Source organism: Triticum aestivum, chromosome 1B (assembly GCF_018294505.1).
Source record: "Triticum aestivum cultivar Chinese Spring chromosome 1B, IWGSC CS RefSeq v2.1, whole genome shotgun sequence".
NCBI classification, from domain to species: Eukaryota; Viridiplantae; Streptophyta; class Magnoliopsida; order Poales; family Poaceae; genus Triticum; species Triticum aestivum.
In genome coordinates this window covers 588,138,118-588,152,300 of record NC_057795.1, presented here as the reverse complement: position 1 = coordinate 588,152,300, position 14,183 = coordinate 588,138,118, and the positions used below count along the sequence as shown (strand labels likewise).

The 14,183-nt window shown below is 44.7% G+C and overlaps 1 protein-coding gene across 1 annotated transcript; it reads right to left on the bottom strand.

The window, feature by feature from the left end:
• Nucleotides 1-6,104: 6,104 nt before the first annotated feature.
• On the bottom strand, nucleotides 6,105-6,711 carry LOC123096293 (uncharacterized). The gene has a single exon (XM_044517991.1). The coding sequence runs from the start codon at nucleotides 6,702-6,704 to the stop codon at nucleotides 6,105-6,107; it is 600 nt and encodes a 199-aa protein (XP_044373926.1). The 5' UTR covers nucleotides 6,705-6,711.
• Between the last annotated feature and the right edge of the window lie 7,472 nt (nucleotides 6,712-14,183).

Sequence of the window (14,183 nt, the reverse complement as noted above, 5' to 3'; positions counted from 1 at the left end):
TTCCACCGTTCGGAATTTTGTTTTTTTACGAAAAAAAAACTAAGCGGGCCGGCCCTGGTGTGTGCCCTTTGCAAAATGCCACTAATCCCGGTCATTCTTTGCCACATGGACAATCCTTGTTTGGGAAATGATCCGAAGGTTTAATTTAGACCGGGATTGCATAGTTCAGGGTGCGAACAACCGGGATTTCGACTTGGGGGTTCATTTCGCCGAACCTCTACGAGTTCAGGGTTTAAAATGGACTTTTTCCCCAATCTAACACCCCGCCGTTTCTAATTCTACGGCAAAAAACATGGCCTGATCGCACCTAAAAAGTGTCAATCACTATAAGTGTATTGTAGGAGTATCAGAAATCGTATTACCTATGTGTAAGTTTCATGCAAACTCTATGTAGTATTCCTCCCGTCTCATAATATAAGAACTCTTATATGATGGGATGGAGAGAGTACTAGTTTTTCTATGGATAGCGACTACTCCACAGCCATTGATTGCTGTAGCACTGTCGGGGAGCACCCGAATAGTCACTCTGATGATAGACACAGATCAAACAATGCTTTATTAATATATTTTCCGAAATCTCTCATACAGAAAAAGATTTTCTTTCACGAATTCACACGCAAGTGTCTACTTGTAGCAGCAGCACATGCGGTTGGGCTTTCCATTGTCCGGTGCACATTTGCCTTTTTCTAAGACAAAACCGATATCTCTGCAGTAAATCTGACACTGACTAGGGATTCCATTCACCGGGTCCTTGCAGCCTTGGTCCCAACCCACACAGAACTTGTTAAAACCTTCTCCATCTGCACACCCAAGCCATGGCCAAAGTTGTAGGTATATTATATATCGGGAGAGACATAACACAATCACTTGCATTTGTTTGATCATCGGAAAAATGTTACAGGCCATTGTATAGAGCAAAAATAAATATATGAATATAATGAAAGGAATATACCTCTAACCCCGTAGGATGCATCACATGATAAGAAGGTCGCAGATATCACAAGAAGGGCCACCAAGCACAAAACCTCTGGGTTGCTCTTGAGAAGCGCCATGGGGAGGGGGTACACTATTCTTTTTCTCCTATCGTTGTACTTCCGGTCGATTTATTTTCTCATTCTGTTGTTTATATAGAGGCACAACCTAGTTTTTTAGGCTATTATATTTGGCATTAATTATCTTCTTATATTTTGTGCATTTTGGCTGGAATTAACTAGAATCCTTTGATGATACACCTTCTATATATAGGTAGAAGTATATCTTTTTGAAATATCCTCACTAATTGGTTCGTAAGATTAGATCATATATAATTAAAAAAATCTTGGATAGCTTGTATTTGGTACCTACTAAATTAGACTAACCACCAATGCCGTATTTTAAATTGCGTCATTTTTAGTATTTTAGCTTGAGGCCCGAGTGGTACGACGATGGCATCAAGCATCGTGTGCGCTTGAGGCCCCAGTGAACGACAACAGATGTCGAAGAACTGTACGATGACGACTCCGAGAATGAAGCCTACAATGAGAGCATCAAAGAGCTAAAAGGCGGATTTAAGGAGTACAGACCCCTCATGAACAGAGTAGTAAATTGTTTTTATCTGTTTTCAACCGACGGTTGGATGAAATCTACTTTAGTGAGTGTGACTCATTTATTGTTTTGCAGTCTTCGGAGCTGAACAAAAGTATTTTTGAAGCCTCGGATGCGCTAAGTTCTATCCTTGGGACTCGAGATAGTGAGAACAAGTTGAGGGAACGGTGAAGGTAACATCGAGACTCCTACAATTACATTCTTTCTTAAGTTAATTTTCATTTTTAACCATAAACTTGATCCATATTATGTTCTTGTTTCGTTCTTATTGCAGAAGTTCGTCAACAAATGTCGCAAGCTTGTGGGCCTGCTTGGGTGCGCTACCTCCTCTGCTGATGCTTTTGCTCCTGCAGCCCTGATGCGCAGCCTCGCTTCATCGAGCCAGGCTGCCTCGTCGTCTAGGGCGGTTCAAGAGGACGAGGAGGAGGATGAGGACGAAGAAGGTGAAGATGAAGAAGAGGACGAAGAGGGAGCAAAAGAAGAACACGGCGACCCGTCCACTTCGCAGGACCTGAACACAAAGGGCAAGTCGTGCCGAACGGTTTGACTTTCTACACAAAACCTATAGACTCCCGCCTGCTCCAATCTTAACTACCCAGGAGAGGCGACTCCCCAGGCGAAGCAGTTCCTGCTTTCTCGCTGGCGAGGACGTTGGCTCCCCTTCCCTCCGCTAGTCGCTCCAGCGGCAGCGGGAGGGTGGGGGAGGCCGGTTCCTTCTGTTTGGTCTGTAGATAGTCTAGGACAGGTATGTCGGGTGGCTGCGTTCGGTCGGTGCTGACGACGCCACTGCGCATAAAGTTTTCCAGGCCACCGTCTCGGCGGCGTTCTTCCGCGGCGTCGAGGAGCCATGGATTTGCGTTCGAGCGAGTTCCTCAAGACAACGGTGGAGATCTTGCTCAGGTTCTTGGTTCTTCAGCTTCGTCCGTGTTGCGTCGACTGCGTCTCCAGCGTCGTCGTGGAGCCGGAAGTTTGTATCTTGGAGATGGTCGACGCTGCAGCACCGATCTTGTCCAAGGGATGGTCCACATGGAGATTTGGCGGTGGAAGATGGTTGCTAGTTCTGGAGTTTTTCGGTGGTGCTACCTGTCGAGATCTTCAAGACCGCGATCCAAGATGTGTGAAGTATTTCTTCGGCCGACGACCCACATCGACATGTGCGTCGCCACTTGTGGCATCGCCTGCTCAGAGGCTCATAACGCAGGTTGGCTGCTATGGCACTATCTTGGATCTTGGCAAGTTGGAGGCCTGCGTTTCTTTCCTCTGGCGAACGCTTCGGCCACGACAGCGGTTGGATTCTTTGGCGATGGTGATGTAAATTTCTTTGTATGTTGTCTCTCTGCACTATTTCAGAGACAAGTCATGTATGTTGTATTTTGCTACTATGAATGAATACATGGTTCTTCTTCTTCAAAAAAAGGGGCAAGCCGTGCACCGAGCCGAGCGAGGGCAACGAGTGTGACGCGGGCACTAGAACCTCCGGACGAACGCCGCGCAAGTTTATCTAGGGCTGGAAATGAAACACTGCTGAAATCAATTACACAGGTCATCCCAATATTTGTCTCAAGCTGCTTTTGCCTTCCGGTCGCTACATGTGAGAGGTTTCGCCAAATTGTGGCCGATCAATGGTGGGGTCGAGAGGATGGAAAGAGGAAGCTACGCTGGAGATCTTGGGCTTGGCTCTCGACCCTAAAGTTTCTTGGTGGTATGGGTTGTCGGGATATGGCACTGTTCAATCAGGCAATGCTTGGTAAGCAGGGATGGCGGCTCCTCACTGAACCTGATTCACTTTGTGCTCATGTTCTGAAGGGCAGATACTTTCCGATAGGGGACTTTTGGAATGCCATGAACTGCCTCGGCGACCTGGCGTGGTATCTTACATGGCCGGGACTTGCTGAAACAAGGGGTTTAGTGGGGCATTGGTGAATGTAGGAACATACGCATTCTATCTGATCACTTGATCCCATCAACACCGCCGGCTTGGCTGCATCCTCTGTTTCCCATTCCACTAACCGCCACCGTCCATTGTCTTCTCGACGGGGTGAATGGCTCTTGGGATGTGGAGACCGTGAGGTGCTTTCTTTCCTGAGAGAGTGGCTAATGATATCCTTCAGATTCCAATTAACAGATTCAGGGGTCCAGATTTTGCTCGCTGGCCTTTTACCAAATTTGGAGAGTATTCAGCCAGGTCTGCGTATAACATGGTAAGAACGACCCATTTCTTGTTGGCTCAGAGTGGCAATGGCCTGGGTCAGAGCTCGACTTGGTCGGCGGAAGAAAAGTTATGGAAGGCGTTGTGGCGAGTCAAAGCACCCAACAAGATGAAGATTGTCCTATGGCGATTGGCTCATGATTGTCTACCGTCAGGGGAGCAGCTTCTTCGTCGCTAGGTCTCGACTAGAACAGACTGTTGTTTCTACGGCAGACCGGAGAGTGTGGAGCATGCGCTGCTCTTCTGCCCCCATGCACGGGCGGTCTGGGATATGTTCAGGGAGTGCTTCGATATTAAACTCAGCCGGTCATCTTTTGCATCTCCTAAACCGTGGCTCTTTGACTTTATCTCCCGCTGCTCCGATCAGGAAGCGACAATCTTGACTGTGTCGATTTGGCACATATGGGAGGCACGAAATGCTGGAAGGAATGAACCAGTTGCTCCTCATCCGTGGCACACGACGGCTAGGACCCGGGCTTACATCGAGTTGATCTTCCAACACCTGTACAAACCTGTGCCCGCTCTTAGGCGTGAGACCTCTACGTCAAGCGCTCTCTTGTATCCGCCGCCGCAGGGCACGATGGTCGCTTCTCAGATGCTGCTATTTCGGTGGAACTGAACAAATCAGGGATTCGTGTGGTGTTTTTGGATCATTTGGGTCACTGTGTGGCCACTTGCTCTGAACATGTGAAAGGTCTGTTGGACCCTGAAGTGGCCGAGGCCATGGCGCTCCGTCGAGCTGTCCGTTTGGCGAGAGAGGAAGGATTTGCTGATGTGCTTTTCAAGTCAGACTGTCTCTCGGTGGTGCAGCGCATGAAATCTCCAGCCATGGATCGTCCAATGGTGGGATCTGTGTTGGCTGAGGTCAAGGTAGTGGCAAATGGTCTCCACTCTGTGTCGTTCTTGCATGTACGTCGGCATCTTAATGTTTTAGCTCATGACTTAGCTAGATCAAGCTTGTTTTTTACTAGTCTTTGTATTTCTCATTCTACTCCGGATAGCATCCGAGAGATTCTTTGTAAGTTTGTTGCTTGATAAATAAAGGCCGACTTTCTCTCTCAAAAAAAAGTTTCTGCCGGGGTGATGATGAACGTGGTGCCATGGAGGCGGGCAACGACAGACATTGCATGCCAAATCTTTGTCAAAATGTCCATAGCAGAGTAGATGGAAGGAAAGAGATACCTTGCCACATGGGCAGGACGACGGGTCAAAACCAGAGTGAGTCAGCATCAAAACCCAGTCTGCCGGGTTGAGGGACGAAACTTGTCTGGTTTTGAAAATTGAGGGTGCAAATTGTCTGGTTTTGGAAATCGTAGAGAAAGCTACACTACCTCCTCCCCAAGAAAAGAAGTCATAGGGTTCCCTGCCTCCAGCCGGCACCGCCGGCGGTCCACCTCGTCTCCGGTGTCCTTACGGCCATGGCGGCGCGGTGGATCTTGGCCCTTGCCGGGGGGATGGCTATGTTTTCGGTTGTTTCTTCGCGTTTAGTTAGGGTTTGTGTCCTGCTCTGAAAGACGAGACGGCGGCGGCTCCCCGAAGATGGAATAAGGTTCTCCTCGTCTAGCCTCCTTCCCGATGGCGTGTCTAGCATCATCGGTGGGCGTGTGGAGGTGTGTCTCCGACAAATCTGCCCTTGGTGGATTTGCTCGGATCTGATCGTAGTTCGTCTACGTTCATGTGTTTTCAGGTTAGATCCTTCCGATCTACGCTACTCTTCATCAGCGGCGGTTGTTGTCCTAGTGCGTTGGTCCTATGGGGCCTTAGCACGGCGACTTCCCGACTGTCTGGAGGGGCAATGACGGCAGCGCGCCTTCGGCTCGCTTAAGTGCTCATAGTCGTCGCTAGGTGGTCTACGTATCTTGATGTAATTTTTATTATTTCTGGTGTTCGTTGTCCTGCCATGATTGAAGATGAATAGATCCGAAGTTTTCCCGCAAAAAAAAAAATTTGTCCGGTTTCGAAGTTGAGGAACCAAATCTAAACTACACTAAGTGTTAAGAAACGAAAAATATACTTTTCTCCAACGATTTTGATGATGTGAAAGCACTCATGCATGATTTTGTGTCAAATTTGAACGTTGAACTCTTGCGTGGATGTACTGCCTTGATGACTAGTATAAGTTTCAGAATGCTCTTTCAATTTTGGTGAGTGCCTCCGTATGTGATTGCTGTCCATTGCGATTCGAGAAAACGAACGCCACTTATAATAATCTACTAATACACCCTCAGAACAGGGACAAGCAAGGCGTGCACGTGACAAACATACGTACATCGGTACGGATACGCAACCATGCAGTACAATCCTACTCGTACTATATTGTACCGTTGCGCACGGCGGCCAAGATGGAGTACACGGCCCGGATCAGCTCCGCGGAGACGTGGAGCACCGAGGCCGGCACGCTGAGCAGCACCAGCGCCACGACCGCCGCGCCGAGCGCCGGCCGCTCGCGCGCCAGCAATGCGAACACGGCGCCGAGTGCCTCGCGCAGGGCCGCAACGTACAGCACGTAATGCCGCCGCTCCAGCTCCGTCCACTCAGCCGGGGGCGCGAAGACGTCGAAGCCACCCTCGTCCTCTGGTTCTTCCTTGTCCTCCTCGTCTGCTGATGCCGCATCCACCTCGCGGATGCGCCGCCACAGCGTGTCCATGCCCTCGTCGACCATCCGCCCGTCCGAATCCAACGGCGAATCCGCCGGCTCGAACTCGCCGTCGTCGTCCCGCGGACGAACGCCTCCTGAGGCGAGGCAGAGGATCACTCTGCTCCCGACGGCGCGACGAGCGCCGAACCGTACCGTCGCCGCCGCGGCGACGCCGGGGGACAGCCGGATGAAGTCGACGCGCTGGCCGGGGACCAGCATGCGCTGCGCGCTCCAAGCGCCACAGGCTCTTCCCGCTGCCATGCGCATTGCCATGAGCCTACTACGGCGGCAATGGCCAACAAGACAAGAGCGCGCGCGAAGCTCAACGCAAGGCGCTGATGCGGCGGGGTGCTGGCTTATATACTGGCCAAGGCACCAGAGGTTGGCGTGGATTGGCGTAGCACAGAAGGTTAGCTTTGCCTTGGGAGGAATGAATAGGGCAGAGCGTGGCGGAAATTTGCCGTGGCAGCCTAGCCTGGTTTGGCCGAAGTGGTCGGCATTTCCAAGTGGGTTAGTTCGGCAGTGCTGCTAGGCGGTGGCGTGTCCGCGTGTGCGGGCGCGTCCGTTGGCATGTACGCCGCGGGTGGCCCTGTTCGCGCACTTGAGCAAAGAGGACTCGGTGTTATGTAGCCTGGTTTGTCAATTTACCAACGGATGTTGGATCCAGCCATGATGGCGACGCAGAATGTTTGGATCCGGCCACGACGACGACAAAGATGCTCCAGGACAAAGATGTTTTCTGCTGCTGCCTACCATGGGGACTCGGAGGAGAGGCTGACAACTAAGAGCAAGGCTAATAGTATAGCCAGTCGCTCGTTATATGCTATACTTAGCTGTCATCATTGTTTATAATCACTCAAATAGTAATGTTGGTTATAAGACTGATTATTGGGTTAGTCATTTTTTTTCTAATTTCTCTATTTCTCTTTCTTTGTATTTAACTTATAAGGGCATCTTCAAGGCAGACCTGCAAACCGTCCGCATACGTCTGGACCGCGGAAACCGTCCAACGTCTTCCCTTTATATCGGCATTGCCTGATGTTGTTATAGTCATCGTCCACCACTCTATCGACCTTCTCATAAAGAACTAGCCAGCCAAACGAGAAGCCATTTAAAGGGAAGACACAATCACGTATCTTGCAACAATTGTCGCACCAACGTCCCACCGATGATTGTAATGCACACCATGACAGCGCCTCCGATCTTCTACTTTTGGAACTTCCACCACCCTTAGATATAGGACACCATATGATGTCCATCCACCCAAAGTATTAGATCTCCTTGTGTTCCATGTCACGAGGGTACCCAAATTACAAATAGCAATAACAAATTAGAACAATGAACCTTTGAACTAACTGAATGGGATCTGAAAATCTATTACCTAAATGTGGTCCTCATATTGCTTCTGTGGAAAAAAAATGGATAGTCAGGAATAACAGGTAAGTCGATGTATATTTGAGTTCAACTATCATGTCCCACGTTGCATGCAATTGCAAAAGACAATAGTCAGGGAAAACAACGAGAAGAAAAATGGAGGGAATGGGGTTGGCGAGAAAAATTGAATGGGAACAATGCACAGGAAAGCATGAGAGAGGGATGGCGGGAAGGAAAGGAAGAGATATGTAAGAGAACAAGAAAGCAAAGACGGCATTTTCGTCCCTACCAGGTACAAAAAAGACCCTCCACTCGCTCGATGAACGACATGTAGATTCGTTTAACCATTGCCGCAAAGAGGTGGGCCCCTGCTGCCTCTTCGGCCTTAGGAATGAAGATACACTCTTTGGCTTAGTTGCAAGCAAAGAGATGGTCTTTGGCCCACACATGACGAAGAGATGGTCTTCCTCCTAGTAAAAGATGAAAAAGAGTTCTTCGGCCAATACGAGGACAAATAATAGCTCTTCATCAAGATGGGAATATAGTTTCGTGATTTCATAAAGAAACATATTTTGGACTAAAGGATATGTTTGCTGTTGCAACATGCTCTATCTTGTTTGAGAGGAGACAAGCGATGCATGGAGATACAGTTCAATCGACAATTTAATAATGGCGTTCGCAATTGTTGCATAAGTAGTTATGAAGTATAGTTTCTTTTCTCCATGAACTTTTTCAATGGATCATGGATGCATATATGGTTTATTCACTCTTTTTTAGAGGAAAAGGCTCAGGACCTTGCTTTAATTATTCCATCTTATATGCAAGCGTCTACAATTACAATGGCGTTAATTTACTTGTAGTAGTAGCACATGGCATTGGGGATTCCACTACCAGGTGTGCATTTGCCTTTCTCTAAAACATAATTGTTATCACATGGTGTTGGTGTGGAGGGGTGTCCTCAAAGGATCTCATGGGATTCGGTTGGTATTTGTCTTCGGTGGATTTGCTTGCATCCGGTCTTCATTCGCCTGCATTCGTGTGTTTGTAGGTTGGATCCTTCTGATGTACACTTCTCTTCATCGGCGATGGTGTTGTTAGGTGTGTTGTTCCTTTCGGGGCTTAGCATGATGAATTCTTGGTTGTCTACTCCAACATGGTTTGCCTGGTTCCGCCGAGGGAGGGGCGAGGACGGGGAATGTCGTCGGCTCGATCCAGTGCTTGTGTCATCGCTAAGTGGTCAATGGGCATGGCTGTAAGTTCTATTACGTCTTGTGTTCTTTGCACTGCCATGATGTTTGATGGATAAATTGGATTTTCCTAATAATAAAATGTTATCTTCGTAATAAATTCACACTGGCTGGCGACTCCGTTCACTGGGTCCACTAGTTCTCCGAAATCGCAAACAAAATTTTCTAACCCAAGCATACATAACCAAACAAATTGGTCCTCCAATATATCATGCACACCCAAAATGTAAGTATACGACAGTCACTTGATTCACTTGTATTTATTTGATTATTGAAAATTGTTCTCAAATACTATGTAGAAATAAAAGATATGAATGCAAGGGAATGAATGTACCCGTGATCCTGTAGGACGCATCACTAGATAAGAAAGTGGTAGCTATCACAAGAGATATAAATAACATGAACTTTGTGTCATTCATGAGAAAAGTGGGTGGAGTTGGTGCTCCTTTTCTGCTATTGTTATCTTTTGGGTCAATGTGTTCCTCATGTTGTTGTTTATATCGAGTTGCACACATTTAGAAGGATTAGTTCTTTCCATTTATTCTTTCCTGCATTAGTTATCTTCTTGGAATTTACGTTAGTTAGTTTATTGGAGAAGTCCATATTTCTATTTTGAATTGTCATAACTATCTAAGAATCAACCTTGAACATTCAAACAGTCAAAGTTACAATCGTGAAGTATCAAAATCGGTCAAGTTTCAACCATGTCCCATTCTTAAAATAGTTTTTGATGAGTTTGAGTGGTTTTGACTAGTTGATCACAAATCAGCAGCCTAGTCCGTTCTCACAACGCAAAATTAAAGTGTACACGAAAATTCTATGAAAATCAACACTTCCATAGTGATCATTATGGGGAAGTTTATGTTTTTTCTAATAGATTAAAGAAGAAAAATATAATACATATCCATATCATATGGTTTGTAAAAATTTGGCAAAAAGATGAAAGTGTCTAGAAAACTTTGAAAAAATATGTACAATCAAAATTACCAAGGTGATCAACCTATGGAATTTCAAACTTTTCGACAAACAGATTATAAAACATGGAAAGTACATATTCATCTTCTTTTCTGGTCGACACTTGACCAAAAAAACGAAAGTGCCTAGAAAAATAGGAAATATTTTTTGTAAACCAAACGGTACCATGCCGACTAGTGTGGGAAAGTTTCAACCTTTTTCTCGAACATACTTAAAAAATACAAATTCAGCCTCATATTTGAGTATCGACAAAAAACAAAGTGTTGTGAAAAATATGTAGGATCTACACTATCATCAATCTGGGGAAGTTTCAAAAATTACTACCAAATAGATTACAAAATGCAATAAAATACATATTTAGAAAAGTATTCGATAACATGGCGGCTGACTAGGTAGTCAATTGTCCAAAACCACTTCAAGCCACGAAAAGCCAGTTTGAGGACAATTTGAAACTTGATCGACTATGATAGTTCAAAATTGCAACTTAGACTGTTTCAATGTTTGGGGTTGATTCTTCGACATTTATGATACTCCAGGGTTGAAATATGGACTTTTTTTGAGTTTTACATCCATTAGTTGGTATTAACTAGGATCGCTTAATGACAAAATTTCATATACCAAATGTGTTTTTGAGATATGTCCATCAATTCACTCCCCGATTTAATTTTGAAGTTTATTAGTACTTCCAATTTTTAGCTGCCTCATTGTTGGTTCATATGACCTGAAGAATTGATTGGCTAGTTAAGTTGGTCTTCAAAAGCAACTAGATGTATAATTTATTAAAATTCACGTATAATACAAATTAATTGGTATTCTGACTAGCAAATATAGGATACATAATCATTTGGGCATGTTGAATATCTATAAACTCATCCAAGAAACGTATTTGGAAATTACCTACGTCCCTCCCCGCTGCTGTAGGGCCACATAGAAAATTGGTACACGTCAACAATAGACTAACACAATAGAGAATGTGTGTCTTGTTCTTGATAAGTGCCATCGTCAAGACCCCCTTGCTATTACTTACATCTTTCCCGCACCGATGTTTATAAAGGAGAAAATGAACAATGATTCTTGCCCCTTTATCCTTTTCCGCAGTAATGGTGTCTTCCTAGTTTTGGTATAATTTATTTTCCATGTTGACTTGTATCCTTACATAACAAAAATATTATGCGCCGAAGTTACATTGTGGAGGTCGTTTCCATGCATATTAAATTTCATATAATAATATGACCATTTGAATGATCCAGGTTACCAGTATGACCACTTTCTAAAACTTAGATAAGAAAATTTTTATGTATTTGTAACTTTTTGAAAAAATCCATAAAAATTAGGCTATTAAAATAAAGTGATGTTAGAGATACTCAACCCCACATTGTCAATTTTAATAGACTCAATAGCCTTTATGGATAGAATTTTCAAGAGGACTTAGTTGAAAGGTGAATGAGAATATGCCAAAATTTTGTGTTGTATTCGTACATGGCGCTTCAGCTTCACGATGGTGCAATGGCCTTACTAATCTATGCGTGTACGTGTGTAAATCCGACTTTATCACCTTTCTATATCATGCATCTCATTTATTTGAGCATTTGATATTTTGTGCTAACCAACACATGCAAGTATGCATCATAATGGATGATGTGTACATATACCACATACCCACACAATTTTTTCCTTGCCTTTCTTTCGTGTAGGTACCCATGTATACTCGTCTCACAATCCCATGAGTTGATGAAACACGCTCTTGAGAGCAATGATGCTTTGGGATTACGTGACTTGTCTTTGCCACCGTTCCCTTCGCGCAAGGACTACGCACATCTGTTTTACTTGTCTCTCATGCGGCTATGGGCTATATACCACTTTTCAATCTATGCTCATTTTCTCATGTTCACTTGGCATGATATGCCTCTATTGATGCTCTTGCCATGCCTTTGTGACCCTTCCTTGCATTTGCACATGATTCACCATTTCATTATATCTATGTGTTGTTGCATGCTTGGTGGAGGCACTAGTAGCTATTGCCAACATTTTTTGTGTCCCATGCTATTGATGCTTGTTGTGTTGGGAGAGTCATGAATTCTTGCCAATACAATGATACTACTTTGCTCATATATTGTTTTCATGCTCGTGATATGTCATGTGCATTACTTATGCCCATTTGGTGCATAGATGACAAGCTTGCCATGCTTACTACTAGCTTACATGCCACGCTTGCTATGATGACTTGCTTTGTTGCATCACCCATGATCCATTCTTGCCCATTTCATTGGGTTGATGACATATATGTTCATGCCTATCACATGATGTACCTTGATCATTGTCACTTGTCTCCATTAGTTGCATCTCTCATATTCACATGTAACGAGTGCGACAATGACATGCTTCTTGATCTTGGAGACTTGGACATCTAGCTTGTGATGCATGCTTGTTTGATTGAGCTCAGTGTCTTTGGTTGTACTCGCATCATATGTTTCCATATGATGCCCTACACCCTTGTACTTTCTTACGATAAGAATGATGAAAACACTTGTTGGGTATTTCACCACACGAATGTTTGGTTTTGCCTTTTCGCTAACCTCATTTGTTTTTCCAAGTGTTGGCATGTTTTTTCGTTTTGGAGGATTCACAAGGAGGTGTCATCATGAGTCATATTGGGTATGTGAAAGCGTACACGATGTGCAACTCCAACATCTTCGGGAACTTTCATAAGGTGAACTCCTTCCTTGTGCGCCATCTTCGCATACACATATTGGATGGGCCATACTTTCATTGTTGTCTCCTTCTTCTTATCTACATGATACATCTATTGGATGGAGGACCGACATTGGAGATGGACCATATGTACCTTCAAGTCGAGGATTGCTCGAGCGAAGCAACAGCGGATCACCACTTATGCTACAACATTGAGCCATGGTACAACACCACCCATAACAAATTTGTACCTTATGCATGTATTGAATTGCATTATGGTTGTCTTGTTGCATCTTTTATTCCCATGTCATCCATTATATGACTTGTGCACTTTCTTGGCAAATTTGTTGTGATCTTCCTTGATGGCATATTCATACATAATGATCACTTTGCCAACTATCAATTGCATGATAACACAATAATTTTGAGCACCTCTTGCCATGTTCATGCTCTTGACAAACCATCCCTCTATGACATCATTTTGCACAATGGTAGAATTTGTAACTTCATGCACAATGAGCTTGATCACATGAATGCATTATATGCCATGTTATTTCATTTTGCTACATTTCATGCTCATTCTTGATACGTGTCCAACGTATCTATAATTTTTTATTGTTCCATGCTGTTATACATAATTATTGGATGTTTTACAATCATTTTATATCATTTTTTGGTACTAACCTATTGACATAGTGCCTAGTGCCAGATGTTGTTTTCTGCATGTTTTTACATCGCAGGAAATCAATACCAAATGGAGTCCAAACACAGCGACACTTTTTATGGATATTATTTGGGTCAGAAGACATCCAGTGGGCCAGGAACACACCCGTGGGGAGCTCCTAGGGGAGAACAACCCACCAGGGCGCGCCTGGGGGCCCAGGCGCGCCCCAGTGGGTTGTGCCCTCCTTGTTGGCCTCCCGCACCGCCTCTTTGCTCTATAAATACTCCAATATTCCAGAAACCCTAGGAGAGTCGACGAAAATCAATTCCAGCCGCCGCAGAGTCCAGAAACACCAGATCCAATCTAGACACATCACAGAGGGGTGCATCATGTCCATTGGTGCCTCTCCGATGACGCGTGAGTAGTTCTTTGTAGACCTACATGTCCGTAGTTAGTAGCTAGATGGCTTCCTCTCTCTCTTGATTATCAATACAATGGCCTCTTGGAGATCCATATGATGTAAGTCTTTTTGCGGTGTGTTTGTTGGGATCTGATGGACTTTGGGTTTATGATCAGATCTGATTTTCTATCCATGAAAGTTATTTGAGTCTTCTTTGATCTCTTATATGCATGATTGATTATAGCATCGTATTTCTTCTCCGATATTTGGGTTTTGTTTGGCCAACTTGATCTATTTATCTTGCAATGGGAAGAGGTGCTTTGTGATGGGTTCGATCTTACGGTGCTTGATCCGAGTGACAGAAAGGGAAACGACACGTATGTATCGTTGCTATTAAGAAT

What these genes read in the sequence shown, in the direction of transcription:
- LOC123096293 (XM_044517991.1), bottom strand. Translation starts at nt 6,704, where the DNA reads ATGGCAATGCGCATGGCAGCGGGAAGAGCCTGTGGCGCTTGGAGCGCG.